Here is a 27,853-nt window from a genome sequence, read left to right as displayed (position 1 = left end):
AACAGTTAAAGTTTCATTCACCTGTTTCTTGGTATAGGCACTCAAGATCTCCTCATATTCAAGCTTTCTTTTTTCAGCTTCTGCAGCATATTGTGCTTTCTCCTAAAAAATTAAGCCATGAAACGTTCAATCACAAAAAATACTATTGTTGCAAACACAAGTTATAACCACGAAAAGTAACTGCACATACAGCTTCAGACAACTGCTTCCATGAGACCATAGGTTTCACCTACAAAGCGCACACACCTATCTTAGTAAATCGTCCCTTATATCATGCGATTTAAGGACCACGGCAAAAAGCCAAAAACATTATTATATACTTACAATAGACAGAGATTTGGTGTCGTCAGGGTTTTCTTTCATATACTTCTCCCTTTAAAAAATCACACAAAAGTCAGAATAACAAAAGTATAAAAGAGTATGTCAACATCACGTGGTCAAAACTATTTTCACCGAGTAGGCATTAGGTCTAACATGATTCACATGCATCATTTATGTTCACATAATGATAATGATTGGATGGTCATTAGTATAAAAACACATTAATTACTATGAAAATTTTGCCGAGAAAAATATTCATTGGAAAAATACAAAAGCGAATTGAAAATCACATGGATCAGAAAGTAGAAACTATAATTACATGAAAATAAAGTAACCGGCCGCAGCCTTTTGTATGCTAGGGTCAATTGGTTTCTTTCCGTTGGCTGTTTTCCTTCGGCCCTCAGTAGCGGGAGCGACCTTCTTATTCACAGCGAGCCTACCAACAAAATCAATAGCATCAATAACCAGAACACACAAATCGTGTATCAAACCCTAATTTTCAATTATGCTACGTTTTTTCAATTTTGAGATCTCAGATCTAGAAAATTCCAAAACCTAATTTCGTCATTTTTTTCTCCGTAACGAACGATTCAAATTGAGATATATAAATAAACGAGTTCTGGAACTTGCTTAGTATCGGCGTTCTTCGATTCACCCTTGGACTTTCCTCCTTTCATGATTAAAACTGCAGTTACACGATCGTGTTAGATTTTACAGCGAGAACTGGTAGAAAATCAAAGCGTAAAATTAAACGGTGGAATGGGGTTGAAACTAGGGTTTGGGAGAGAGAGCGCGTGATAAAACGTAGTCACAAATGAAAAAGAGAACTGCTAATATCAAACGCTCAGACAAATTCCAACAAACACACGCCAATATATTGATATAAACAACAACACACAGACCACAGAAAGATGATTGTAGCACTAAGCCTCCACCATGAAAAAGTGAGAGAGTTAGTTTCATAAATCAATCATCATTTCTTGATGAGATTTAAGGTCGTGTGAATCTGTTTGGGAAGAAGCAGAAAAAAAGATTAATTACCTTTGCAGATTCAGAACCGATTGAAGAGGTGGCGATTTGTTTTTGTTTTTGACCGAGAGAGATGAGATATAAAAGGTTGGCATAATTAGTTAAATCATCCCTTAAAAACATTTTAGGTTTTACAATGGTCCCTTAAAGAAAAAAAGTCCGGATTGGTCCCTTAAAGACATCTCTGTTAGCCAAATAGGTCCTTTCTGTTAAATTTTAACCCCAAATATATAAGGTGGACTAACACTATAAATGGTCCACCATAGACCTCATTAAATCTTTTAATTATAACTGTTTGATCTTTTCCTTAAAATCTACACCTTTGGATCTTACATATGTATGATATCTAATAATGAACCGCCAACACTTAATTTTTTTTCTTCTTCATCTTCTTCCCCGTTCTCCTTCTTCATCTCTATCACCATCTTCAATCTTCATGATGCTCATAAGAAACCCAATTTTTTTTTTCAAAACCCATGAAATAAAAAAAACATCTTTCATCACTTCCCTCTTTCTTCTTACACGCCCCCTCTTTCACTTTATTCTTCCAACAACACGTTCCTCTTTAAATCCACCACCACCATTTTTCTCATTTTTTGGGTTTAAAATTGAAGATCTAAAACCCAAATTTAACCTAGATCTAAAATCCACCCTCTACAAATCTTTTGGAAAGAAAGAGTGTAAAGGTTTGAGAGATCCAAAATCAGTTTGGTGTTGTTGAAATTCAATACTTTTAGTTGCAAATCATCTCATATTCTCAATCCCTTGCTGTTTTGTGTAGTGGTAGAAGAAGGGGTAGGGACGAATTGTTCCCTTTGTTGTTTTGTGTTTTTTTTTAATTTTTTTTAAAAGTGAGACATGTGTCGTAATATGAGTGGTTAGATTAATCTGACGGATCAAAACAGTTGAAAGGTATGATGCAGTTCTTGAAAAAAGTAGAGGATCTCTTCCATTTGCCACATGTGCATAAGTTAACAGTTTTTGCTAAAAAACTAACGGAAGGGACCAAACAGGAACTTATTTTATCTTTAAGGGACCAAACAGAAACTTATTTTCTTTAAGGGACCATTGTGAAATCTAAAATATCTTTAAGGGACCATTTAACTAATTAAGCCTAAAAGGTTTTTGGAATTTTAGGGTGGCAAAGTGGGCCGGCCTGTTTCGTTTAGGCTCGGCCCGTTTAAGTCCGCCTAAAAATGGGATGAGACGAGCTTAGCCATTTTATTTGGCCGAGTCTAAAATCACATCCCGTCCCGTTTATTGGTGGACAAGCGAGTTAGCGGGCCGGTCCGTCAAACAAAAAGTTTTTTTAAATTTTTATTTATTTTGATACTGTTAAAAAAATAATTTTAATATCATTTTAAAAAATAGAAACAAACAAATTTGTGAGAAAAAAATTATCTTATTTAAAGTTTGTAAATTCATTTCTAGCTAACATATGCATAAAAAAAAACCCAATTAAAATAAGAAAAATAAATATTACAATGAATCGAGATTCAGGACTATATATAAAATAAAAACTAAACCGAATGCAAATAAGAAAATAATTATGCCTAAATATCAAGTTCCAACATATTACAAGACAAATGAATAAGGAGTACAAAATAAATAAATTAATTTCTTATTATCTTATATAGTATGAATCATGCCTTGAATAATTCATCTGTAATATTGTTACAGTATATTGTATAAAAAGTTGTGCTTAAGATGATCTTACAACACTACACTAGCTTAATTATAAAAAAAGTAACTTATACTAGAAATCCGGGGAAGAAGCACGAATATGAAGAGCCAAGAAGGAGCAAGCACGAGCAATGTAATAAGAGAGTAAAGTGGCAACAAATAATCCTAAATTTGACACCGATTGTATGAATCAATAGAAAAAAGAAAACTTAAATTTACTTTAAATATGTGTTGTATTTTATTGGATTGGGTCATCTTACTCTATTCGTTATTAAAAAAAAGACAAATTTTATATTTTTATGCAACTCACGGGCCGTCCCGCCCTGCCATCGTCCCGCCCCACTTTTTAAGCGAGTTTGACGGGGCGAGCCAACTAGTTGGGTCGAGCTCAAAACTTAGGCTCGGCCCACAAAAAATGGCGAGATAAACGGGCCGGCCAGCTGGTTGGACCCGTTTTGCCACCCCTTTTTAATAACCAAAATCTTCACGTGCACTCTAATGTGTAACAATAAAAAATACTCCTTTCGTTCCTTTTTATTTGTCGTTTGAGAAAAATAAGAAAAAAATTAAGAAGGTATGTTTTTGCACCGTATCTTCCTATTATACCATAATTTTAATCCACCAATAAATTCTTTTTTTTCTTTTGCACACACTTTCTCTTTTCAATAAATTTACTCCGTAATATATTATGATATTATCTACAAAAAAAAAACAACAAATTTAATATGTTATGTATCAAAAAAAAATAAAAAAAATATATTTAGTTTTCCAAATATATAGAATTAATTAGTTTTATTGAAAGAGAGCTATAATAGACAAAATATAACCTTAAATTATCAAAACGACAAATAATTTGAAACAATTTTTTTTCTAAAACGACAAATCAAAAGGAACAGAGGGAGAATAATATAAGAGTTTGAATTATAATTTGCATAAATATTCATACAATAGAAATTATGGTATATTACAAAATATTTTCTCATATGTTACATTTGAAGTTTTATTCTGTATATTCACTGTCTTCATCAATAATCAATATTTTTAATCATCATCATCTCGTTTGTCAATGTTATTTCAATCCTTATCGTTTTAAAAAAGTTAAAAATATATGAATAGAATTTAAGTAAAATGTAAAATGTCAATCAAATACCCCCTGTTGTTAACGGATGAAAGGAATATTTGATTGACATTTTAAAATTTCAGTAGAGTATTGCCTATTTCCAAATTTAAGGGGATATTTGACGAATTTTGAAATTTCAGGGGGTATTTGGTATTTCAATCATAGAATTTGTTTTTTTAAACGGTTTAGAATATATGAAGATTACGGGACCACATAAAAAAGAGAATGAATTTTTTTTTGGAAGGAAAAACACATTATATTAAAAATTAACAAGGCTTACAAAAACCTTTATCCTTTAGGATATAAGGCTCAATACAAGAAGAAACAGTTTGGACCTAGCTTTTGTTAGGTTCCTGTTCAGCCCATCTAGCAAGATGGTGAGCATCCCAATTACACTCTCTCCTAACTCAACTAATGTCTGAATTAGGATTTTCAGCCAAAATTAACATATATGATATTTAAGTAATTTAAAAAATATAGGTGTGCCTTGAAAACGCTTAAAATCACTAAAATAAATCTTTAAACTTGCAAGACAAGTTAATTTACTAATCTTGTCCAATATTAGCATTATATCTTGTGCATCTCTGAAATTCTGAATTTAGTTTGTATATCATATGCAATTCTTCCAGACCGGATATGGCATTTGGCTTAGCACCATTATCACTTCATGTAATTGCTTATACCGCATATGTACCTCCGGTCGTTGTTTTTAGTTAAAAGCTTAAAAAAATTTAAAGTCAATTTCTTGGTCTTCATTGTAACAATTGTTGTAGTTAAAATGTGATATATTGTCTCAATTGTAAGTTTTTCTAGTATTTTATGATCTTATAAATTTATTTATTTTTCATGGTAATGTTAATTGATTGAAGGTACCCAAATACACCTGGTGTTTGGACAAGAGAACAAGTTGGAGCATGGAAACCAATTGTTGATGCTCTTCACTTTTTACACCTGGTTTTTGGATATATTGATTATCCCTTTCTTGATAGAAAAACATTTATTTACCTTTGTCAAACAAGCAAGATCCTTTAAAGAAGTTACTATCACCTATAATAAAACAGAGAACAAAGTTAGTAACAAAACTTAAGTCTCATACAAAGTAACATAATAAATTGCACAAAGAAATAGTCCATGGCTTTGCTTTGTTCATGTATTCATGCTTCTCTAACATATTGATTTTGGATGGGATCTAATCAATTGGGTTTATCATTTCCAGGTTCAAGAATTAAGGATATTCCAATAAACTAACTCACTGTCCTTTATCGGTGGTGTAGGCTCCATTTGCTCCTTCCTTCGTTGGCAGGTAAACATCTTTCACTCCAATCCTGAAAGAATTTTCTTGGCACACATTCAAGCTTATTCTTTTTTCTTTTTCAATTAAGGTCATAAATATCAAAACAGAAACTATAAATTTACTTACATATTAGAGAATACGAATGTTGACATATTCATGTTCATGTAATATGTTTTTGTAGAAAACAACAAACTAAAATAAATATCAAATTAAACTTGATTGAAAAACATTTCTCTGCCTTGGTGAAACACAAATATGATCCTTGAAAGAAATGAGGTTGACCTGTATGTCATACCCCAATTTTTGACCTAAGATCCCATGTCATTCATATTTTTGTCCGGGATAGTCTTTGTCTTTTCAAACGAAATTTCGACAGAGAGGTATTTTAAAATACCTAATTTTTTGTTCAAGTACCCTTTTGTTTAATTTTATTATTTATTCTTATTTTTTATTATTATCAATATTATTAACATTATTATTATTATTTATAAATATTATTATTATTATTTTTTTATTTTTTATTTTTTTTATTTTATTTCTAAAAAAAAAAGCGCCCTTTCTTTTTCTCTTCTTCTTTCTGTCTTTTTTTTTCTTTTCTTCTTTTTTTTTATTTTATTTTATTCATCTTTTTTTATTAAAAAAAATCAAAAAAATCAAATTGTCCAAGAACAGCAAAGGTCAGGCGCAAATTCTCCAACCCAGAAAGGATCTTTCCCTTCCCTTCTTTCTTTTTTTTTCCTGCAACACCAGTGACAAGAACAAAACGTCAAAACCACTGCAACACCTGCACAACAAAAACTGAAAACACTGTCTTTTTTTCCCATTCGGAACTGATACTTTCAACAAGAAAAAAATGAAGTCAATCCTTCCCTTTCCCATCAACACAAACCCTAGACATTTGGGTATAAAACAACAGAAACCAAACGAAATCAGAGAGGAAGAAGTCACAGCCGCACCTGCAACAAATAACAACAAAACCCTAATTTTTTCATTATCACAAAAAAAAACAAACGCATCAAGTTAGCATCTCCACCAACCCCACAACCTCAAACACAGCAACAAACCCTTTTTTTTTTCAACCGTTCTAAAAAAAACAACCATCAAACCAACCTCACCATTTTCCAATCACAGAAACCAAACGAAAACAAAAAGAACAGAGGATAGAAAGAAAGAGAAGGAGGTTAGAGCAAAAAAGAAGAAGAGAAGAAAAACTTCGAAAACTGCCTCCGATCTACGTTTGGGTGAGGATTTTGAACTTTTCATACTCATTATCGCGTTCTAGGGGTAGAATAAGGGGGGGTTTAGTGTAACCTTTTTCTTTTTCATTATCGATATTTGATAAAATAAAATAAAAATGTCAATAAAAGAAAAAGCAACGAGGAGGCCAATCCCATTCCAAATATAAGAAAAGAGGCGTCGGAACCCTAGGGCGGCGCGGAAGAACATCATGTCATCATCTCCGTCGTCAACCGAACCATCATCTCCGCCATTGTCGTCGTTGCCAATCGAAAATATTGCATCGCGGTACTACCTCCTTACCGGGAAACTTTACCCTGGTGTTCCAGTACTACGTCCTCCTCCTCCTCCACCTACCTCCTCTTTTAACGTGCCCCAAAGACCCTCTAAGCCTCAACCTTGTAAGATAATCCCACATCCACTCATTCCAGGCGTTTATGTTGCTGGCGATCATCATGATCGTGAAGATGATGTTGAATCCCTCTCCCTTTATACTAGAAATCTCGTACCTGGTGTTCAATCTCATGACGAAGACGTGCTTTTCTCTGTTCAGGTATAATAATCAATTAATAATTAATGCAATTACTTTTAAATTTTAAATATTAACAACAATAATGCAATTGTGTTTATTCAGGATGAGGATGGGAGTACGATGGAATACAGAGAATGGGATCCGTTCAAATTAAGATTTGCTGCGGCTATACTATCTGGTGCACAAGACATATCGATCGTAAGTTTTCCAAATTATTATTATGCATCTTTTAAAGACCTCCATTTCTTGTCGAAATTGTTCCATTCATACTCCACTCAAATATATACAAAAACAAGATAATAAAAGAAAAAACAAAGCATTAAGAAACCACAAAGCATTAAGAATAGATTAGCCTACTTGGTTGGGTGACTGCCGTGAAGTGGAGATTATGAATCATCTACTTTTGTATTTTTTGGCAGCGTTTAGAGTGTTATTTTAAAGTTGATAGGAATTTCTCACGCTTTAACTAAAGATTCTCTTCAAAATTCTATCAAATTTTACAATTTAATTTGAAAATCTAAGGGCATGCAAGAAAGACTTTGTAATAACCGACTGATTTATGATTTGCAGAAACCTGGTTCACGTGTCCTTGTGCTGAACTCACGAGATGATGCACTCTCCGGAATGACTATTTCACATATATCAGATATTGTTGGCCCTGTCAGTGTTCTTTATTTTTATATTACATGTTTCCATTCATTTTTGTACATTTATTATTATTTATTCTATGTTTTCTATACCACAGCAAGGCATGGTCTACGTAGTAGAGGAAGCGAGTCGCTCTCTTCTAACAATGGCAAGTAAAAGGTTTAACATAGTACCAATTGTTTATGGTGAGATTCCACGCAAATACCGAATGCTCATCAATGTTGTCGATGTGTTGTTTGCTGCACTTGATTCTCCCAAAGAGATTCCTTTCTCCCTCTCTTCTAATCTTGTGTTTTCAATCTTGATAATTCTTATTGATTATTAGTTAAACTATAAGTTAAATTATCGTAAATGAATATTTATGTAATTTTTAATTTAAAGTTAGAGTTAATTATGTATATATTATCTATCAGTTTTATGTGTTACAAGTGTAATAAACAAGTTAAATTATCTTCTGACTTTTTACTTTGATTGAAATTAAAGAAGAAAAACTCATAGAAACATTGGTGCAGAATTACAATTTTATTGAAAGAAGGATTTAAGAGACATGTCTCTTAACTTTATTGAAATCATTTTGTATTCATTTGTCAGGTCCGAGAGGCATTTTTGAATGCTGCCTATTTTCTCAAAACCGGGGGAAAGTATTTAGTTTATGTCCAGGTATTATATCTTGATGTATTTTTTGTAATATTTTATTCATGTGAACCATGTTACTAATCGACTAACCGGTGTATATGACAGGGAAATTGCAATGAACCGTCACACTGTTACTTTGAGTAAGCCTACTGACCAATCACATATGAAATGACAGCAGCAAGCTGCAGCATGACTGGCTAATTGGCTACTCCATAGAAGTGAGTTTTCAGTTACATAATGAAAAGTCTTCAGATTATTATCAAGGCATTTGGTAATTAATCAGGATTTACTAAATTAGCATATACTAAACTTCTCTCTAACAACAATCTAAAAGATCTTAGAACTTTCTAGATTACACTAATACAAAATTGTTTAAAAAAAACAACACTAATACACAAAAATTTCAGAGTCGGTGCAGAAACAGAACTAATCACAAAAATAAATCTCATAAAATTGTTCGTAGTATTGTGAAATGTAGATCAATAGAGTGATCTAGTGAATCCTCAAATGCTCACAGTGGAGCGAGCATCTTGATTGGAAAAATCTAGGTGAGCTTACTGACCACAAACACACATAAAGGAGCAACCATGCAGTTGCAGTGTGAATGGCTAATTAGTCACCATAAACTATCTAAAACAATAAAAAACTTCAATTATCAATTTACCATGTGTGTTAGTTAAAATCCCGATTTGAATCATAAAATCCCAAGATTTTGCAATTATTTATTGCCCTCAGCGATTAAGAGTATGCACATAATCCAATTTTGGCGGAATCGGGTGGATACACCCCTATTATGCTTATGAATGAATTTAAATTTACATAAGCATTTCAAATATGATTTACACAAGTATTTCTAGTGATTCAATTTTAAGGTTTTCTATGCCTTACTAATGCTAATCTATATGCATATATTATGATTCCAAGATTTACGATTTTACTTTCTTCTCGATTTTGCGAAAAACCTCAATTTTAACTACCTTGACCATATAATATAAATTGCACTAAATTAACCATAAAAAATGTAACCGCTCTAACAGCGATGTACTTACCAGATTACATTACATGAAAATACAAAAAACACAGAATTGCATGCAGAAACAGAACTAATCATAATAATGAATTTCATAAAACTGATCCTAATGTAGTGAAATGCAGTTCAATAGAGTGGAAAAAGGCTCGTCGACTACTCATTATATTTTTATCGGTGTTTTTTCTCACTAATTAACTGCTCTAACAGATCATAAATCTTTCTAGATTACACGAAAATACAAAACAAACAAAAAATACAGAATAACGTGCAGAAACAGAACTAATCACAAAAATAATCTCATAAAACTGTTCCTAATGTAATGAAATGTAGTTCAACTCGCAATGGAACATCTTCTTTGGTGCTTGCAATAAAGATGTCTCTAGATCGATGCCGAGGTCTAGCCCACTTAGCTCACTCCACTATTCTCTCCAAAAAAAAATTCGAAAACTGTAAAACCATTATCACTTATTAGCACACGCCAATCGAAAACCATAAACAATCCCACATAAAGATAATAGAATTCGTCATCGTTCAACCAAATCTGACTGCTTACCACCAACCTTACAGCAGTTGCACAATCCATGGACCTGAGTAAGGCAAAATTCTCAGGACTCTGCCAATCTTGGTCTGCTAGTACTCTCATATGAAGCATGTGTGCTTCCCTTAAAAACCCGCCTTCGCCACCGTATATAAAAGAGTTTTCGTTTACAAGAAAGTCATGGAGGGGGAAAATAGCCACGCAACAAGTCCCTACCTCATCATAACCGTCCATCCCCAAGGATATGCCGCGAATCCAGTCTTGATGAAGTCCGACCAATACCATCTGGCATCTATACAAGAACGCATCCCCTTCAAGAACACCCGGAGTATGTCCAACGTTCACCGATCGTGCCATCATTGGCAGCACGATCTCGGGAATTGTAGCGAGAACAGCACCGTAGGCTTCAGCATAGGTAAAATTGACGGCAAAACGAAAGAAGTCATAGAGATTTAACACTCCCAAAACCAAAAGTCGATCCACCACCGCCTCCATTTCCGACCAAATAGAGATTTCGACAAGATTTGGTCGGAAATGGAGGCGGTGGTGGATCGACTTTTGGTTTTGGGAGTGTTAAATCTCTATGACTTCTTTCGTTTTGCCGTCAATTTTACCTATGCTGAAGCCTACGGTGCTGTTCTCGCTACAATTCCCGAGATCGTGGTGCCAATGATGGCACGATCGGTGAACGTTGGACATACTCCGGGTGTTCTTGAAGGGGATGCGTTCTTGTATAGATGCCAGATGGTATTGGTCGGACTTCATCAAGACTGGATTCACGGCATATCCTTGGGGATGGACGGTTATGATGAGGTAGGGACTTGTTGCGTGGCTATTTTCCCCCTCCATGACTTTCTTGTAAACGAAAACTTTTTTATATACGGTGGCGAAGGCGGGTTTTTAAGGGAAGCACACATGCTTCATATGAGAGTACTAGCAGACCAAGATTGGCAGAGTCCTGGGAATTTTGCCTTACTCAGGTCATGGATTGTGCAACAACTGCTGTAAGGTTGGTGGTAAGCAGTCAGTTTTGGTTGAACGATGACGAATTCTATTATCTTTATGTGGGATTGTTTATGGTTTTCGATTGGCGTGTGCTAATAAGTGATAATGGTTTTACAGTTTTCGAAATTTTTTTGGAGAGAATAGTGGAGTGAGCTAAGTGGGCTAGACCTCGGCATCGATCTAGAGACATCTTTATTGCAAGCACCAAAGAAGATGTTCCATTGCGAGTTGAACTACATTTCATTACATTAGGAACAGTTTTATGAGATTATTTTTGTGATTAGTTCTGTTTCTGCACGTTATTCTGTATTTTTTGTTTGTTTTGTATTTTCGTGTAATCTAAAAAGATTTATGATCTGTCAGAGCAGTTAATTAGTGAGAAAAAACACCGATAAAAATATAATGAGTAGTCGACGAGCCTTTTTCCACTCTATTGAACTGCATTTCACTACATTAGGATCAGTTTTATGAAATTCATTATTATGATTAGTTCTGTTTCTGCATGCAATTCTGTGTTTTTTGTATTTTCATGTAATGTAATCTGGTAAGTCCTATGATCTGTTACATCGCTGTTAGAGCGGTTACATTTTTTATGGTTAATTTAATGCAATTTATATTATATGGTCAAGGTAGTTAAAATTGAGGTTTTTCGCAAAATCGAGAAGGAAGTAAAATCGTAAATCTTGGAATCATAATATATGCATATAGATTAGCATTAGTAAGGCATAAAAAACCTTAAAATTGAATCACTAGAAATACTTGTGTAAATCATATTTGAAATGCTTATGTAAATTTAAATTCATTCATAAGCATAATAGGGGTGTATCCACCCGATTCCGCCAAAATTGGATTATGTGCATACTCTTAATCGCTGAGGGCAATAAATAATTGCAAAATCTTGGGATTTTATGATTCAAATCGGGATTTTAACCAACACACATGGTAAATTGATAATTGAAGTTTTTTATTGTTTTAGATAGTTTATGGTGACTAATTAGCCATTCACACTGCAACTGCATGGTTGCTCCTTTATGTGTGTTTGTGGTCAGTAAGCTCACCTAGATTTTTCCAATCAAGCTGCTCGCTCCACTGTGAGCATTTGAGGATTCACTAGATCACTCTATTGATCTACATTTCACAATACTACGAACAATTTTATGAGATTTATTTTTGTGATTAGTTCTGTTTCTGCACCGACTCTGAAATTTTTGTGTATTAGTGTTGTTTTTTTTTAAACAGTTTTGTATTAGTGTAATCTAGAAAGTTCTAAGATCTTTTAGATTGTTGTTAGAGAGAAGTTTAGTATATGCTAATTTGGTAAATCCTGATTAATTACCAAATGCCTTGATAATAATCTGAAGACTTTTCATTATGTAACTGAAAACTCACTTCTAATGCAGTAGCCAATTAGCAGTCATGCTGCAGCTTGCTGCTGTCATTTCATATGTGATTGGTCAGTAGGCTTACTCAAAGTAACAGTGTGACGGTTCATTGCAATTTCCCTGTCATATACACCGGTTAGTCGATTAGTAACATGGTTCACATGAATAAAATATTACAAAAAATACATCAAGATATAATACCTGGACATAAACTAAATACTTTCCCCCGGTTTTGAGAAAATAGGCAGCATTCAAAAATGCCTCTCGGACCTGACAAATGAATACAAAATGATTTCAATAAAGTTCTCTTAAATCCTTCTTTCAATAAAATTGTAATTCTGCACCAATGTTTCTATGAGTTTTTCTTCTTTAATTTCAATCAAAGTAAAAAGTCAGAAGATAATTTAACTTGTTTATTACACTTGTAACACATAAAACTGATAGATAATATATACATAATTAACTCTAACTTTAAATTAAAAATTACATAAATATTCATTTACAATAATTTAACTTATAGTTTAACTAATAATCAATAAGAATTATCAAGATTGAAAACACAAGATTAGAAGAGAGGGAGAAAGGAATCTCTTTGGGAGAATCAAGTGCAGCAAACAACACATCGACAACATTGATGAGCATGCGGTATTTGCGTGGAATCTCACCATAAACAATTGGTACTATGTTAAACCTTTTACTTGCCATTGTTAGAAGAGAGCGACTCGCTTCCTCTACTACGTAGACCATGCCTTGCTGTGGTATAGAAAACATAGAATAAATAATAATAAATGTACAAAAATGAATGGAAACATGTAATATAAAAATAAACACTGACAGGGCCAACAATATCTGATATATGTGAAATAGTCATTCCGGAGAGTGCATCATCTCGTGAGTTCAGCACGAGTACACGTGAACCAAGTTTCTGCAAAACATAAATCAGTCGGTTATTACAAAGTCTTTCTTGCATGCCCTTAGATTTTCAAATTAAATTGTAAAATTTGATAGAATTTTGAAGAGAATCTTTAGTTAAAGCGTGAGAAATTCCTATCAACTTTAAAATAACACTCTAAACGCTGCCAAAAAATACAAAAGTAGATGATTTATAATCTCCACTTCACGGCAGTCACCCAACCAAGTAGGCTAATCTATTCTTAATGCTTTGTGGTTTCTTAATGCTTTGTTTTTTCTTTTATTATCTTGTTTTTGTATATATTTGAGTGGAGTATGAATGGAACAATTTCGACAAGAAATTTTGTGTTAACAAGAAATGGAGTTCTTTAAAAGATGCATAATAATAATTTGGAAAACTTACGATCGATATGTCTTGTGCACCAGATAGTATAGCCGCAGCAAATCTTGATTTGAACGGATCCCATTTTCTGTATTCCATCGTACTCCCATCCTCATCCTGAATAAACACAATTGCATTATTGTTGTTAATATTTAAAATTTAAAAGTAATTGCATTAATTATTAATTGATTATTATACCTGAACAGAGAAAAGCACGTCTTCGTCATGATAATAATCTGAAGACTTTTCATTATGTAACTGAAAACTCACTTCTAATGCAGTAGCCAATTAGCCAGTCATGCTGCTGTCATTTCATATGTGATTGGTCAGTAGGCTTACTCAAAGTAACAGTGTCTTGTGCTTTATATGTGAAGCTGTCTAAATGATGTTTCACTCTAAGAGCTTAATAGACTGCATTATTAAAACAATGCATGGACATGCAATGCAGCCCACTGCCAAATTTTCAGGCAGTACGACACTCGGAACAGAACAGGGTAGGTGGCAAGCTGAACTATCCCAGGCTGCAATCGAGTTAATTTGGGTGAGCACCTCTACTCTTTGCTGACGCTGAAGTTTGTGTTTTAGTGCATGTTGTTGGTTTGAGTGAACTTGTTATGGACTAATGCTGTGTGCCTGTTTGGTGTCTGAATTGAGTTAATTGGTATTAATGTTTTTTGTTGCCATGCACGTATATTATTATTCTCTACAGTTATATGCAAGCTAGACTAATATCATATAATGAGTTTTTTTTTTTTTTTTTTTTTGTATTTTTTTTTTCCTTGGCAATTTTGTTTGTGTTATGATTTAGAAGATTAGTCGATATACATTCTCAATATGTATTGAATTCTCCACAGTTATATGCAAGCTAGAACCTTTTTATTTGAGCTTAAAAAAAGTTAAGCTTTGCTTAGAAACTAATTATATTTAACTTTCTAGAAAAACAAACTTTTAAGTATTAAATTGTTTACACGGTAAATAAATCTTTGATAAAGAAGACACAGTAAAAACAGTGGGGTAATTTGTGATTAAAGCACCGAAAACCGGTATCAATTATACTGTTCAATAATCAGTGATCTTGCTTAAATTAAACCTGAGTTACATACATATGCTCGATAAAGGCTATTGATACTTATGTTGTAATTTCTTTGTAGATTGTGGCTAATTTAGGGCGTGCAAGTACATTAGTTGCTAGTTATGCAGCTACACCTACATTAAGGCGCATAGAAAGGGCTGCTATAGCTGCTGCCACTCCTATTACTAACCTTCAAGGTATCCAGTCTTTTTTTGCATACATTTTCAGTTCTTCCACCAAACCCCAACCTTAACTGTGGTATCCCTTCTGATGGCTTTTTATTTGCTGTTTGTCTTATGCAGGGAACTCTTGCTCTTAATTCATGAACACTTACAGGCATCTGGATTGGGACAAACTGCTTCTTTATTGCTTAAAGAGGCTCAGTTAACTCCTTTGCCATCTTTACTTGCTCCATCTTCTCTTGCACAACAACCCACAACACAGGAAGCTTCTTCAACACAAATTCAGTGGCCTCTTGGTCGTACTCCTAGAGGGTTTCTCATTAGCAAATTAAAATCTAATTCAAAGAACGAGGATGCTTGCTGGAAAAGTTATCCCGTCTCTGCAAAGAAAAAGTCACTAACTTTTTCATCATCTTTTGGTTCCCATACAAGACACCAAGTTGTTGACTCTCGGCATTCATCATCCAAAAAATGGCTACGTACTGGGAAAGAGTCTTCAGAAACAAGTATAATAGAGGATCCATCTGAATCTTCAGTGAAACTTAACGCTGAAACTCAGTTCAAGACTCCAATTACCTTGCCCTCCAAACGAAAGTTATCGGATTTAAAGGATATATCAATGTTTTCATCATCTGCAAAGCGACTAAATGTTGGGGATCAGGGACTTCGCTCTCGTACAGTTCGTAAAAGCAGCCTTCATACTGATGCTATTGGGCTTTTCACACCAAGTAATCTAAGGAGTCAACAAGAACTGACTATGTGGATGAGAATCAGTACCGCATCTCAAATCTAGGTCAGATGACACCATCCTCCCAAGTAGTGAATGACCTTCAGCCCAACAACCTTGAGCGCGTGACACTAGATTCTCTAGTTGTTCAGTATCTGAAACATCAACATCGCCAATGCCCAGCCCCCATTACCACCCTTCCTCCAACATCTCTTCTGCACCCACATATTTGTCCTGAACCTAAGCGAAGCCTGGATGCCCCCTCTAATGTGACTGCCCGGCTTGGTACCCGTGAATTTAAGTTTACGTATGGTGGACTACATGGTAATCGCAGGGATCGTCAATTTGTTTTTAGTCGGTTTAGGCCGTGGCACACTTATCGGGACGACACCGGTGTGTTATTAACGTGCATTACATTACATTGGTTGGAGGCTCTTCTCATATTACTGTAGGTAGCCACACCGGAGAACTCAATTTTTTTGATTCCAACAACAATAATGTTGTGGAGAGCTTCACAGGTCACGAGGTTCCTCTGGCCCTAGTTCAGTCTTTTGTTTCTGGTGAGACCCAATTGTTGCTTTCTTCATGCTCTAAAGATGTTAAGCTCTGGGATGCAACATCAATATTAGGTGGTCCCACACCTTCATTTGAAGGGTGCAAGGCTGCCAGGTTTAGTAATTCCGGAAAATCATTCGCTGCCTTGTCATCAGAATCTGCAGGACGGGAAATTGTGTTATATGATATCCAAGAAGGCAAGTTAGAAAGAACATTGTCAGATACGCTCGCTACTTCTACAGGACGGGGTCATGCTTATTCTTTAATCCACTTTAGCCCTGATGATGAAAGGCTACTTTATAATGGTGTCTTATGGGACCCACGAAGGTCTGAGCCTGTTTATCGCTTTGATGAGTTCACTGATTACGGAGGTGGAGGCTTTCATCCTGCTGGAAATGAGGTATTTGAAATCCTGCATCTGTCTGAACATTATAATTAATTTATAGGTAGATTTTAATTTGAATTGACTTCCAGTATAGATTTATAGATATACTATTCATTACTCGGCGAGTATATTGAAGTGAGACGATGTTCCGAGGTTCAAATATTGACCTCATTATGAAGAGTATTTCTTGTGCATCCATAAAGTGGTTAACTTGGAAAGATAGCATTGCAGCAGTATGATGGCAATGCAATTGTTGATCGACTTCTACAGTTTCTGGAGATGGAAAAGGACTATGTTACATCTGAAGCTCTGGTAAACATGACAAATACCTGCTAGATACCCTGGAATATTTTCCTAAGAGTAATATTGCACTGCTTCATGTTGATATATGAACACACATAAAAATCATGACATTTTGATTTGACCTGGTAATGGTAGAATAGACTAACAAGTTCAAAAGTTTATTTTATGCAGCTGCTTGTGAAAGATCTTCTAAGAAAATATCCTCAATGGAGTCAGGTTTGTATCGCCACAGTTGGGAATATCAGTAGCAACAATGTCCAAGAACCTAAGGCTAAGGCAGCTCTCATATGGATGTTGGGGGGATACTCTCAGGACATGCATGATGCTCCATATGTCTTAGGAAGTCTGGTTGAAAATTGGGATGAGGAGCATTCTGCTGAGGTAATTATTCATAACTTTTTACGGTTTGCACTTTGCAGTCTTGTAATGTCTTCATTTGAGACTTAGATTTCCGTATTTGATGCCGTCATGATCCAGCTATCCCAAAATTTTAAGGTGTTAAGTGAACACATATGAATGGTTTTTATATTATCTCTAACTGGATATTTGGTCTTGAAGGGTCAATAATGTTTTCAGTTGAAATTTAACTTATATACTCTTATTAAAATTGACCTGCAAAGCATGGACATTTTTCAAAATTCAATCAATAATTTAGTTTACAGGGTAAGGTGAATATATTTAGACTCATGGCTGTTTAGAACATCACTACTATAGTATTGAGTTAATGAAAATGTGTACCAGCAAAGTTCTTGTGAAACAACAATTCTAATATTCACTACAAATAAACACAGATAGTACAAATATTATGTATCATTTTAAATTCATAATATATTCATGGAGAATAGAGGTGGGATTGACTAGCCTCAGCATCCCCCTAGTCAGACCGTGCATACCTCACATCTGCCATGGAATCTTGTCCTATAATTCTGTGGTTGTATTGAATAGAAAATATGCATACATAATTGATACCTCCTTGCTGTTGCATGCTAATCACCAATTTATTTGTTACTTGATAAATAAAAGAAGATATTTCAAATCTTTATCTATATTTAATTGAAATTTGAGTAATTTCCGTGTCTTGATGCGCAGATTCGCTTACATGTTCTTACTGCAGTAATGAAGTGTTTCTTTAAGAGACCCCCTGAGACTCAGAAAGCATTAGGAGCTGCACGGGCCGCTGGTCTTGCTGACTTTCACCAGGTTTGAGTTGTTACTACTATTTGAATTGTCAAAACAATGCAAACATTCAATTATATATTTTTAGTTGAAGTAAAAATGCCTCTAGGTGACAGAGGTGGTGATAAGAGCGAAGCTCGATTTTGCGGTGTAGAAACTGAGTTCAGCGATGATATGCCTCATGTTATTACTTTCAATCTCGCCACTGGAATATTCGATTTCGTTGTTAATCCTCATGTTATTATATATATATATATATATATATATATATATATATATATATATATATATATATATATATATATATATATATATATATAAAGTAATGAAAATTAAATTTTAAAAGAAGTTAACCTTTATCAATTGAATGGTATTTAGTGTTATCAAATTCTGCCATAGCAGCATGTCATGGCAGATTTTGTGCCAGCCGCCATAGGCCGCACCACCTATTATCTCCACCCCATTTCTGCCATAGGCTTTAAAGCGACATTTTATAACATTGCTTTGTTTTTCCTAATTTCTTTAATATACTGTAGGCTTGCCTGCTTCCTGTCCCTAAAGGAACCTCTTGTGCTAATTATGCACGGTGTGTGAATCAAATCTTACAGGATCTGAGTAATATGCAGGTGCTATTCTGAGATCAAACTTTGTGATTGGTTATATGTCTTCTGTTCATAAGTGTTGTTATTTCGTTCTTATGTTTATTCTTTTATTTTGTAAACAGCTATGGCTTAGGATTTCCTTAGTTGTGCCTGATGATGACTCTATGGATGCAAACTCTGCCACTCTGGTGAGTAAATATGCTAGAAACATGCCGTGAATGTCATGTCTTCAACATTTTGTATCTTGGCCGGGTTCATGTAATATACCATTGTGCTGTTCTTTCTTTCATTTTTTTTCATTAATAAAATGATTCATTTTTTATTTTTCATTAATAACAACAAATATGCCCTTTGTTTTCATTGTAATTCTTGTTTTCCAATAATTTGTATGGGAGACAAGAAAATTTGGTGCTATTTTTTGTCTGTTTGTAATTATCAGTGAAAACAAATGATTTCTCAAACCAGACAAGCTCTTAGTTGTCAAATTCTCGAGTTAACTTGTGGTGTATTGTGTTTGTGTGTGCATCAAATGCAAATTTTGATTGATTTTCTATGGTACTTGGGGGTTTAAGATGCTATGTTTCACAATGAGTTAGGTTTGAAGTTATTATTGTTATTTAGGTATTATTTTTATCTGAATCGTTAAACTTTGCAATGTAAATGATGTCCCCGGTATTAGATTGATTTTGGGCAAAGTATTGATTCGTGCAACTGTTTTTTTACTTTGATTTTTTGGATACTGCAAAACCTCTCTTCTTTTTGTAATAATATTTATATTTATTTAAGTATCCTCTTCACTTCTTTACTTCGTATATCCCCATGTGTGTGCATGTTTGTGTTTTGCATATTGTATTTTTTATAGTATTGTGTCCTTGGCCAAAACCTTCTGTTTATAGTGACATGTTTTGCACCTTAGATTCGCAAAGACATCCCTTGCGTCTATATCTGGATTATATTGGACGTCTGTATCAAAAAATGGATCCTCTTCCTGAGCAAGAACGTTTTGAGGTATTTATCTTGGCATATGCTTGTAATATATGCATGACATGATTGCTATTATCTTCTCTTGACTTCCAGTTTTTTATGCCAGCTTGGATACAGGGATTATTTACAGTCACCTTTGCAAGTAAGCGTTCTTTCATGCTGCTTTCTATTCATTTATTGGCTTCTATTCCTCTGCACATTCAGATATGTAATCTTGAAATATTCAAAAAATTTGTGCAGCCTTTGATGGATAATTTGGAGGCTCGTACTTATGAGACTTTTGAGAAAGATGCTATGAAATACATTCAGGTATTGCAATGCACAAAATTATATTCTCAACTTCACCCATTCGATTTATGTTTATGTTTTCTCACTTACCTTGATGTCCAGTAGTCATAATTTGTACTTCTACTACAAACATGGCGAATTTTTTGATTTAGTGACCACCTCCCTCCCATGTTATTCAACTGTTGTCCAATGTCTGATGTCTGTTATCTATTTTAGTTTGTTTAGGTAATTTAAATGATATTTTGTATTGTCTGCTGTTGAATGTGATCAAACGTCAAAATATTTTCAAGTCTCTTTTGTTACTCATATCTTGGTTTTGACTTGGGTTCTAAGTTGTGTACTGGCAGTCTAATCATTAGCTTTCCTATTTACAGACCAAAGAGCAGTAAGTAAAGCAATGCTGGACATGATTCCTGATGAAGAGGCATCTACTAAAACCATTGTAAGATTTTTTCTCATGTTTGATTTTTAAATGCATTTTTCGTATTGGGAGAAATTGCACTCACACCCTTATTAGTTTGTAAAAATGCTTTGCCTCCCCTCAGTTATGCATAAATGACACCTACTAGAATGGAGATGTGTGTAAATAGGGGAGGTCAATGTATTTTTTTTTTTTGAAAAGGCAAATATTATTAGCTACTCAAGAACAAGCGGTTACAAGAGGAGCAAAACACAAAAACTATACAGGGGTAAACATCACCGAAGGATAACACGTGGGGCTCCAACCACAACAACTAAACAAAAGAGAACCGTAGCCATAACAGCTCCAGCAAACATAAAAATCCACACAGCTGCCTAAGATAACAGTGGAAAAAGGCAAAGGAAAAAAAAACCAAACAATTAGCGACGTAAGCATTCCCCTGGATCCCAGTTCCATTCATAAAACAAACAAGGCAGCATCTTTGTTCTAGCAAGGCTCCACTTCCAACTCAACACTTTGATGTCATCAACCAACACCCTTGAATCAACCACCCCATTCGCAAAAATAGAATTATTCCGCGCCTTCCAAATAGTCCAAATAGTTGCATGCCAAATCATTAAAAAGCCTTGACGAACCTTATTATTATTAACAGCACCTCTAACCATTTCAAAAAGCGTGGACAGGTTTGGAGGAATAACAATTACAACTCCGATCCACTGGAAAATCGCGTACCAAACCGAGATCGCATTCGAGCAATGGACAAAAAGGTGGGTCGAGGATTCGGTCATACCCACGCACCCAACAGAATCCCTTGGCGCATCCGGAGCGAGAATACCACGATAATCAAGATTACACCTCGTTGGGATTCTATCATAAAGCAATTGCCAAGAGAACGCAATGACTTTGGATGGCGCCGGACTCTCCCAAATTTGATTAAACACCGCCGTCTTCTCTAGGACCAACACATCCGAATCCCGGAGTTCTTTAACAAGGTAGTTATAAGATGAATTTACCGAGAAAGTCCCTTCCGGATTCGGTAACCATCTCCACAAGTCTTCCTCCAACGATAAACTAACCGGATCCAAGAGCTCAAGCAACCGATCCACAAGGGGTAATTCCCGTTGGAACAAATTCCTTCGCCAAGGAAAGACCCATTTGCACCCGATTTCATTACTTCTATAAAACTCCTCCACCATACCATCCTTTTGAGTGGAGATAGAGAATAGCCGAGGGAAAGCAATTGACAAGGGAACATCACCAATCCAAGTTGACAACCAAAAATGAGTGGATCTACCATTACCCATTTTTCGCTCCAAAGAGGCCGCAAACCAATTTTTGGAAGCCACCACCGTATCTAAAGCACATATGTCCTTCCAACAATTTGAAGCCGAAGACGGGATTCTATAATTACACCAATCCGCAAATTGAACAATATGACTACCATATTTAGCCACAAGAACCTCCTTCCACAAAGGCAACCCGGGTTGAAGAAGCCGCCACCTCCACTTTGACAATAGACTAAGATTTACGAGTCTAACATCTCGCACACCTAGCCCATCTTGACTTTTCTCCTTACAAACCACTGACCACTTCACCCAACTAATCTTCCTACCTCCTCTCACACCTCCCCAAAGGAACTCCCTTTGGATTCTAACCATTTTCCTCCAAACACCCACCGGCATCTTCATAAAGGAAAGAAAGAATATCGGAATGGCATTTAGAACCGCGTTAATCAAAATGATTCTACCTCCAAGACTTATGTGTTTATTCCTCCAAGAGAAAAGACGATTACGAAGATGATCCAATAAAGGATCCCACGTAGAAAGGCGTCTTGGATTCGCTCCAATTGGTAGACCAAGATACTTGAAAGGAAATGAGCCAAGTTTACAATTAAGAAAAGAGCATGCCATCGCCATAAAAGTTTGAGGGACATTAACCCCCATAAGACCACTCTTCCAAAAATTGACTTTGAGCCCGAAAGCCATTTCAAAACCACGGAGAATCGCCTTAAGGGTCCAAAGATTACCCACCGAAGCCTCCCCGATACAAAGTGTATCATCCGCATATTGAAGATGCGAGATAACCACCGGTGTTCTACCAAAAGAGAAGCCTTTAACAAGTAAAAAAAGAAAGGGAGCCAAAGGGTCCCCTTGCTTGAGCCCCCGTTTAATATTTATCTCCATAGTGGGGGAACCATTTACTAGAACCGAAAGATTTCCGGCGAAAACACAAGCCCGGATCCACTCTATCCACTTTGCACCAAAACCAAATCTCTTTAACATATACTCTAGGAAACCCCATTCCACCGAATCATAAGCTTTCTCAAAATCAACTTTGAAAATGAGACACTCTCCTAGATTTTTTCGCCAATTCCCACAAGAACACTATCGACCAAATTTCGGCCTTTAATAAAAGCTGATTGATTTGAGGCAATTAAAGAATCAATCACCTTTGAAAGTCTTTTCTCTAACACCTTAGCAATAATTTTATACAAACACCCAAGAAGAGAAATAGGTCTAAAATCGGAGATAGAGGATGGAGAGTTCACCTTAGGGATCAAAGTGACAAAGCACGATAGAAGACTTTTCGGAAGACAAGCATTCCCATGAAATTGATCAAACATAATCCGGATATCACCCTTCAACAACTCCCAAAACTTCTTGACAAAAGCAAAATTGAACCCATCGGGCCCCGGGCTCTTGTTGCCGTCACTAAGCCTAACCACCAACTCAATTTCCTCCAACGTGAAAGGAGAAGTAAGATCCAAATTATCCGCCTCCGAAAGCATGGGGAACGCAACACCGTCGAGTCTTGGTCTAGGTTTCGGTAAAGAAGAAACATGGCTTTCAAAAAAAGAGGAGATCGCCGCCTTAATAAGCTCCGGAGATTCAAGCCACACATTATCAACCCGAAGAGCCGTGATAGAGTTAAGGTTAGATCTAGCTTTTACACACCCATGAAAGAATTTTGTGTTTACATCCCCTTCCTTAAGCCATTTAGAACGAGACCTTTGAAAAGAAAGTGCTTCTTTACTTCTAAGCAATTTCCATAGGTCCTCGAACTTTTGCTTCCTACTAGTTACTTCTTGGTTAGACAAACCCACTTCTTCCCCTCTCACATCCAAGTCTCTAATATCCACCACCAAGCCTTGAATTCGCGCCTCCATGTCTCCATATTCAACATTGTTCCATTCTTTAAGAACGGTTTTTAGCCCCTTCAACTTCTCCTTCAAAACAAAACTCATCCACACGTTGACCCGACCAATAAGATTCAACAACATAAGGTAGCTTCTTATTTTCTAGCCAAAAGTTCTTGAACCTAAAAGGTTTTGGCCCCCAACCATGACACACATACTTCAAGACAAGGGGACAATGATCCGAGACATCTCTTGGAAGCGCCCAAAGAGAACCATTTCCCCACTTGGTAGCCCATTCATCGGAGATAAGAATTCGATCGAGTCTACTCATCGCCCTCCCATTTGGTTTATACCAAGTGAAACTCCTTCCAAGAAGTGGAAGATCAACCAATTCAAGTTCTTGAAGAAAACATCGGAATTAAAAAATTTCTGTCGAAAGCGCCACTCCGTCATCACTATTGACCCCGCTTCTCTCGTCCCCCCTACAAACCGCATTAAAATCACCAACAACACACCATCTCCCATCACCTATACCTCGTTTGCAACTAAGAAGGTTACTCCATAAGCGCCGCTTAGCACTAATGTCACACTTGGAGTACACATTTACCACAAAACAAATCGTCTTCAACACGCCACTTTCTAGACAAACACCAACAAACCCTTCCCCCTTAAAGGAAAAGATAAGGGAATTAAGGGACTTACTCCACAATGACAAGATACCACCGCTTCTACCTGATTGGGAGGTCAATGTATTGAAATACAAGATTGGGTGTCTGTGTTGTTTAAGGACACCTCAAGGGAGTTGAGTGTAATTTCCCTTTATTTTTATTTGCTATTTATGTTTGATAAACAGCACTTTAGAGCCTGTGCAAAATAGTACAGAGGTGGAGTTTAATTGTTTGTCCTCATTGCTAGGTACTGATGGTTGTTGGAGCAGGGCGTGGACCTCTTGTGCGGGCATCATTACGGGTGTGATATTTTACCTTACTGTTTACAATAAATGACTTGCAGATTGGATATATATTATTCTTTTGACTGATTATTTTCTCATTCATTTGTAGGCTTCGGAAGAAACTGGACGCAAGCTAAAAGTTTATGCTGTTGAAAAGAATCTAAATGCAGTTGTTACCCTTCATGTTAGTTCTGGATCTTTTACTTTGTAGTGCTTTCATGAAATTATGTTCCAATGTTATGTTATTTGTTTATTACTAAAGTAGAAAAACTCATTTATTGCCGAGACATCATCAAATATTGTTTTCAGTAAAGTATGTTTTAAATGTTTGAGTATATGGCTGTGCTCTTTGTCATGCTCTCTTGGTTTGCTAAATTTTGTTTTGAATTTTTAGCACCTGTATGCAAACATGGTAGGTAATACAAGTATGTAGTGCCTTCAATGTTTGGTCACTGACACTTTTTATCTCTTGTTCATGAGAGTGTTTTAAATTCCTTGATTTTTTGTTTTCTCTGATCGTCTCTTATATTGTTTTACTAGTGCCAGAATTTCAATCATCAAATTATTCAAACTTATCTAACATTTTCAAATGTCAAATCAAATTAAAAAACTTTGGATCTTGAACACTCCTTTAATTTACATGCACTGTTGTTGATTATTCACTCTGTTCAATTTTCAATTTTTACTTTGCATGTGTATAGATATTAATTGTCATAAAGAGAACATAGAAGCTAACAATGTTTTACTAAATAGAATGTATTTCATTTCTAGAAATACCCAAAACAATGTTTCAAGTTTTTTATTTTCAACATTTTTCATATGTCCTCTGTTAGGAGTCCTACATCCAGTACATCAAAGTGCTCAATGTGGTACTTAAGCCATGAGACTCTCCTCATTTGTTTAAGTCCTAACAATTTCTAATGTTTAAGCTATATTTATTGTTGGATTTTGACTTTCCATGGAACAGTGAAAACGGGTCCTAGTTTTGCTGATGCTGTTGTGGGAAGGATTGCTCAGGGGACCAAAGTTCTTGCAGAAGGTGGCTATGAGAAGATCTTTAGACAATCTTTTGAGACTGTGCCGGAAGAACAACTTAAAACATATGCATGCTACCTCTCCACCTCTGCTGGACCTGTCATGGGAGTCTTGTATTTGTCAACTGCAAATCTCACATTTAGTAGTGATAACCCACTTTCTTACCAAACTGGTGACCAGACTCAGTGGACCTATTATAAGGTAAACTTTAGTTGACACAATGGAAGAAGTCCTTTGCTTCTTATTGGTTTCTTCTGCATTATTAATATTTGTGATCTGTCTTGCCGTCCTGATTCCGCTAACTGATTTGATTCCATGATCTGCATAATCTTCATGTTCTATGATCTGAATAATTTCAAGTACATATTTCTAAAGTAAATTTGGGATACAAATACTATTAATCATTGAAATTTGAAAATTCAAATATCATACTCTAGTCCCTTGGAACCTCAAATATCAATCATGTCAGTCCTTCTTAGTGGCTACTATCACCAACATTTTAAGGATTTTTGAATTAGGATGAGACTTTTGGAATTTTTGGGGTGAGGTGTTTGGTCAATTCCGAAGTTCAGTTTTGTTGCCTTTCCTGAAATTAATGATTACTTTTAAGTGTAGTCTTTCATACATACCTATAAAACCCAGTCCAAAATTAGGCAAAGCCTCTGTGTGTACCTAACTGTATTACTAATATGTGTACAATACTCGTAGATACTAGATGTATCTAAGGAGTATCCTCCAATATTCTTCTAGAGGAATCATTGACCGTTGCATTTTTGGACAATACTCCAATAATTTTGGCATACATCATAAGCTACTTGCCTTTGAGCTTTTTTTTTTTTTGTTAAAAGAGCATTCTTGTACTGCCTTTTCAACCAAAAAATAGAGCTTTTGAGTTCTGAGTACACCAAACTTTACTGCTAGTGAAATATGCTCATTCTGACCCATGGTATTTTATCTAGGAATGGTGGATTTTCTCTGAGTAAATGTGTCAGCATTGCTGTAATACCATTACTTAATGGAAAACTATAAATGAAAGATAATAACAATTTTATCAAATTAACCTTATCAAATATTGGTGTACTTACCATTATAAATGCAAAGTGAAATATATTGACATAGGAGTGATGCACAATGTATTAATTAGATGGTACAATTGGAGAGAAAAAGGTATTAGAACCAGATGCACAATATATTTATTTTAGATAATTTTCGTCATAATTACAATATTGCCACCGCGTTCAGTTTTGTTTCTGGTGATATTAGAACCAGATGTAACAAGTTATGTCTATATATTTTTCCCTTCAGTGGATATTAGTACCAGATGTAAAAGCTACTCCATATAGCGTTTTACATCTGACATATGCTCGTCAGATGTAAACTACTTGTGTAATATGTCATATTTGTACTAGTGTGGAAGAAGGAAGCATAAGAAATTTAATTACATGACTTGAACTGACGTGAAAAACCTCTAGAACTAAGGCTTATACGACTTAAAAATAACGAAGTTTGACTACTGAGAATGACATATGTAAGGGAAGTTTCTAAATTTTAAAAGAAAAAACTCAATATTATTTAGTTCACTTCAAAACTGAAGCACTGACATATATGTTAATGTCGAAGTGGACTGGTCCATAGACTTGTTGCCATATTGATTTGTCTTTCATTTCTGGGACGACGAGGGGTCTCGGGTCTAGCATAGGCAAAATTGTAAATTTATAATTGCACTGTTACATTTTTTTGTTTCACAAAGTTACCATTTCCAATCATAGTTTTTCTATTGTTCGGAAATATTTACACTCATGCTTTTGATCTTATGGATTAGGTGGTAATTCCATTGCATCAGCTGAGAGCAGTGAACCCATCCACAAGCAAAGCCAACCCCGTCTGGGATGGGTAGCTCAACGGGTTAAGCTAGTTGAGCTAAGGATTAAAGGAGTTGAAGGTCTAGGGTTCAAGTCCTAACAAGGAGAAAAAAACCAAACAATTTGTCATTCAAAAAAAAAAAAAAAAACCCTCCGAAAAATTTATACAGATTATCTCTGTTGACAACCATGAATTTTGGTTTATGGACTTTGTGTACTACGACAACGCTGTTAAACATATCCATGAAGCATTGCAGTCTCGTTGATACACATTGGACTGAAAAATATCATATTATTAAATTATTCTCAATTCACAAAATCATGAAACGTTTTATCTTTTTACCGTAGTTTGTGGAGCTGTTATAGTACTGTGATCAAAACTTGATAGTTGTGTTTTACATGTAAGACATCATATTATTACATTC

At 35.3% G+C, this 27,853-nt stretch overlaps 4 protein-coding genes across 7 annotated transcripts in view; 2 read left to right on the top strand and 2 right to left on the bottom strand.

Moving 5' to 3' along the window:
- Nucleotides 1–27,853, bottom strand: part of LOC123922751 — a 43,724-nt gene that overhangs the window by 1,636 nt on the left and 14,235 nt on the right. Inside the window, exons 16-17 of the mRNA XM_045975444.1 lie at nt 191–229; nt 22–102 (exon numbers count right to left, since the gene is read on the bottom strand). Of these exons, the coding sequence (XP_045831400.1) occupies nt 22–102; nt 191–229 (120 nt within the window). The remainder of the gene's footprint in view (nt 1–21; nt 103–190; nt 230–27,853) is intronic.
- LOC123882313 (rRNA 2'-O-methyltransferase fibrillarin 1-like) overlaps nt 5,989–27,853 on the top strand; it is a 28,434-nt gene continuing 6,569 nt past the window's right edge. Inside the window, exons 1-8 of one of the 3 annotated variants that reach the window (XM_045931157.1) lie at nt 5,989–7,236; nt 7,318–7,413; nt 7,786–7,875; nt 7,961–8,048; nt 8,455–8,523; nt 8,605–8,717; nt 14,900–15,017; nt 15,123–16,244. In XM_045931157.1, coding sequence (XP_045787113.1) covers nt 6,895–7,236; nt 7,318–7,413; nt 7,786–7,875; nt 7,961–8,048; nt 8,455–8,523; nt 8,605–8,618 — 699 coding nt within the window. In that variant the 5' untranslated portion in view covers nt 5,989–6,894 and the 3' untranslated portion in view covers nt 8,619–8,717; nt 14,900–15,017; nt 15,123–16,244. Of the gene's footprint in view, nt 7,237–7,317; nt 7,414–7,785; nt 7,876–7,960; nt 8,126–8,454; nt 8,524–8,604; nt 8,718–14,899; nt 15,018–15,122; nt 16,245–27,853 lie in introns of those variants that run through there. The other 2 variants (XM_045931155.1, XM_045931156.1) reach the window with 2 other exon arrangements.
- Nucleotides 11,099–13,869, bottom strand: LOC123882315 (rRNA 2'-O-methyltransferase fibrillarin 1-like). Its single transcript, XM_045931160.1, has 5 exons — nt 13,770–13,869; nt 13,290–13,379; nt 13,043–13,207; nt 12,656–12,724; nt 11,099–12,574 (listed from the first exon to the last, which is right to left on the bottom strand). Exons 1-5 carry the CDS (start codon nt 13,845–13,847, stop codon nt 12,536–12,538), a joined length of 441 nt encoding a protein of 146 aa, XP_045787116.1. The 5' UTR covers nt 13,848–13,869; the 3' UTR covers nt 11,099–12,535.
- LOC123882314 (beta-adaptin-like protein A) lies at nt 16,543–27,593 on the top strand. Of its 2 annotated transcripts, none has more exons than XM_045931158.1 (14): nt 16,543–16,684; nt 16,764–16,981; nt 17,144–17,353; nt 18,062–18,172; nt 18,685–18,774; nt 18,873–18,938; nt 19,667–19,758; nt 19,841–19,876; nt 19,975–20,043; nt 20,397–20,464; nt 24,495–24,548; nt 24,641–24,715; nt 25,499–25,767; nt 27,389–27,593. In XM_045931158.1, the coding sequence occupies exons 2-9, from the start codon at nt 16,949–16,951 to the stop codon at nt 19,979–19,981; spliced, it is 645 nt and encodes a 214-aa protein (XP_045787114.1). In that variant the 5' UTR covers nt 16,543–16,684; nt 16,764–16,948; the 3' UTR covers nt 19,982–20,043; nt 20,397–20,464; nt 24,495–24,548; nt 24,641–24,715; nt 25,499–25,767; nt 27,389–27,593. The 2 variants fall into 2 exon arrangements, with proteins under 2 accessions (XP_045787114.1, XP_045787115.1); XM_045931159.1 differs by having other exon boundaries at nt 16,545–16,684; nt 16,759–16,981.

This window comes from Trifolium pratense, linkage group LG4, assembly GCF_020283565.1.
Source record: "Trifolium pratense cultivar HEN17-A07 linkage group LG4, ARS_RC_1.1, whole genome shotgun sequence".
NCBI classification, from domain to species: domain Eukaryota; kingdom Viridiplantae; phylum Streptophyta; class Magnoliopsida; order Fabales; family Fabaceae; genus Trifolium; species Trifolium pratense.
Note: the sequence above shows the minus strand (reverse complement) of the source record. Positions and strands in the feature narration are given on the sequence as shown.

Bases quoted from the DNA above. Each gene is read 5' to 3' on its own strand.
- LOC123882315 (XM_045931160.1), bottom strand. From the start codon at position 13,847: ATGGAATACAGAAAATGGGATCCGTTCAAATCAAGATTTGCTGCGGCT. The intron at 12,725-13,042 runs ATTCCTTTCTCC...TTCATTTGTCAG, and splicing joins CACTTGATTCTCCCAAAGAG to GTCCGAGAGGCATTTTTGAA. The intron at 12,575-12,655 runs GTATTATATCTT...TGTATATGACAG, and splicing joins AGTATTTAGTTTATGTCCAG to GGAAATTGCAATGAACCGTC.
- LOC123882314 (XM_045931158.1), top strand. From the start codon at position 16,949: ATGGAAAAGGACTATGTTACATCTGAAGCTCTG. The intron at 16,982-17,143 runs GTAAACATGACA...TATTTTATGCAG, and splicing joins ATGTTACATCTGAAGCTCTG to CTGCTTGTGAAAGATCTTCT. The intron at 19,759-19,840 runs GTATTTATCTTG...TTTTTATGCCAG, and splicing joins CTGAGCAAGAACGTTTTGAG to CTTGGATACAGGGATTATTT.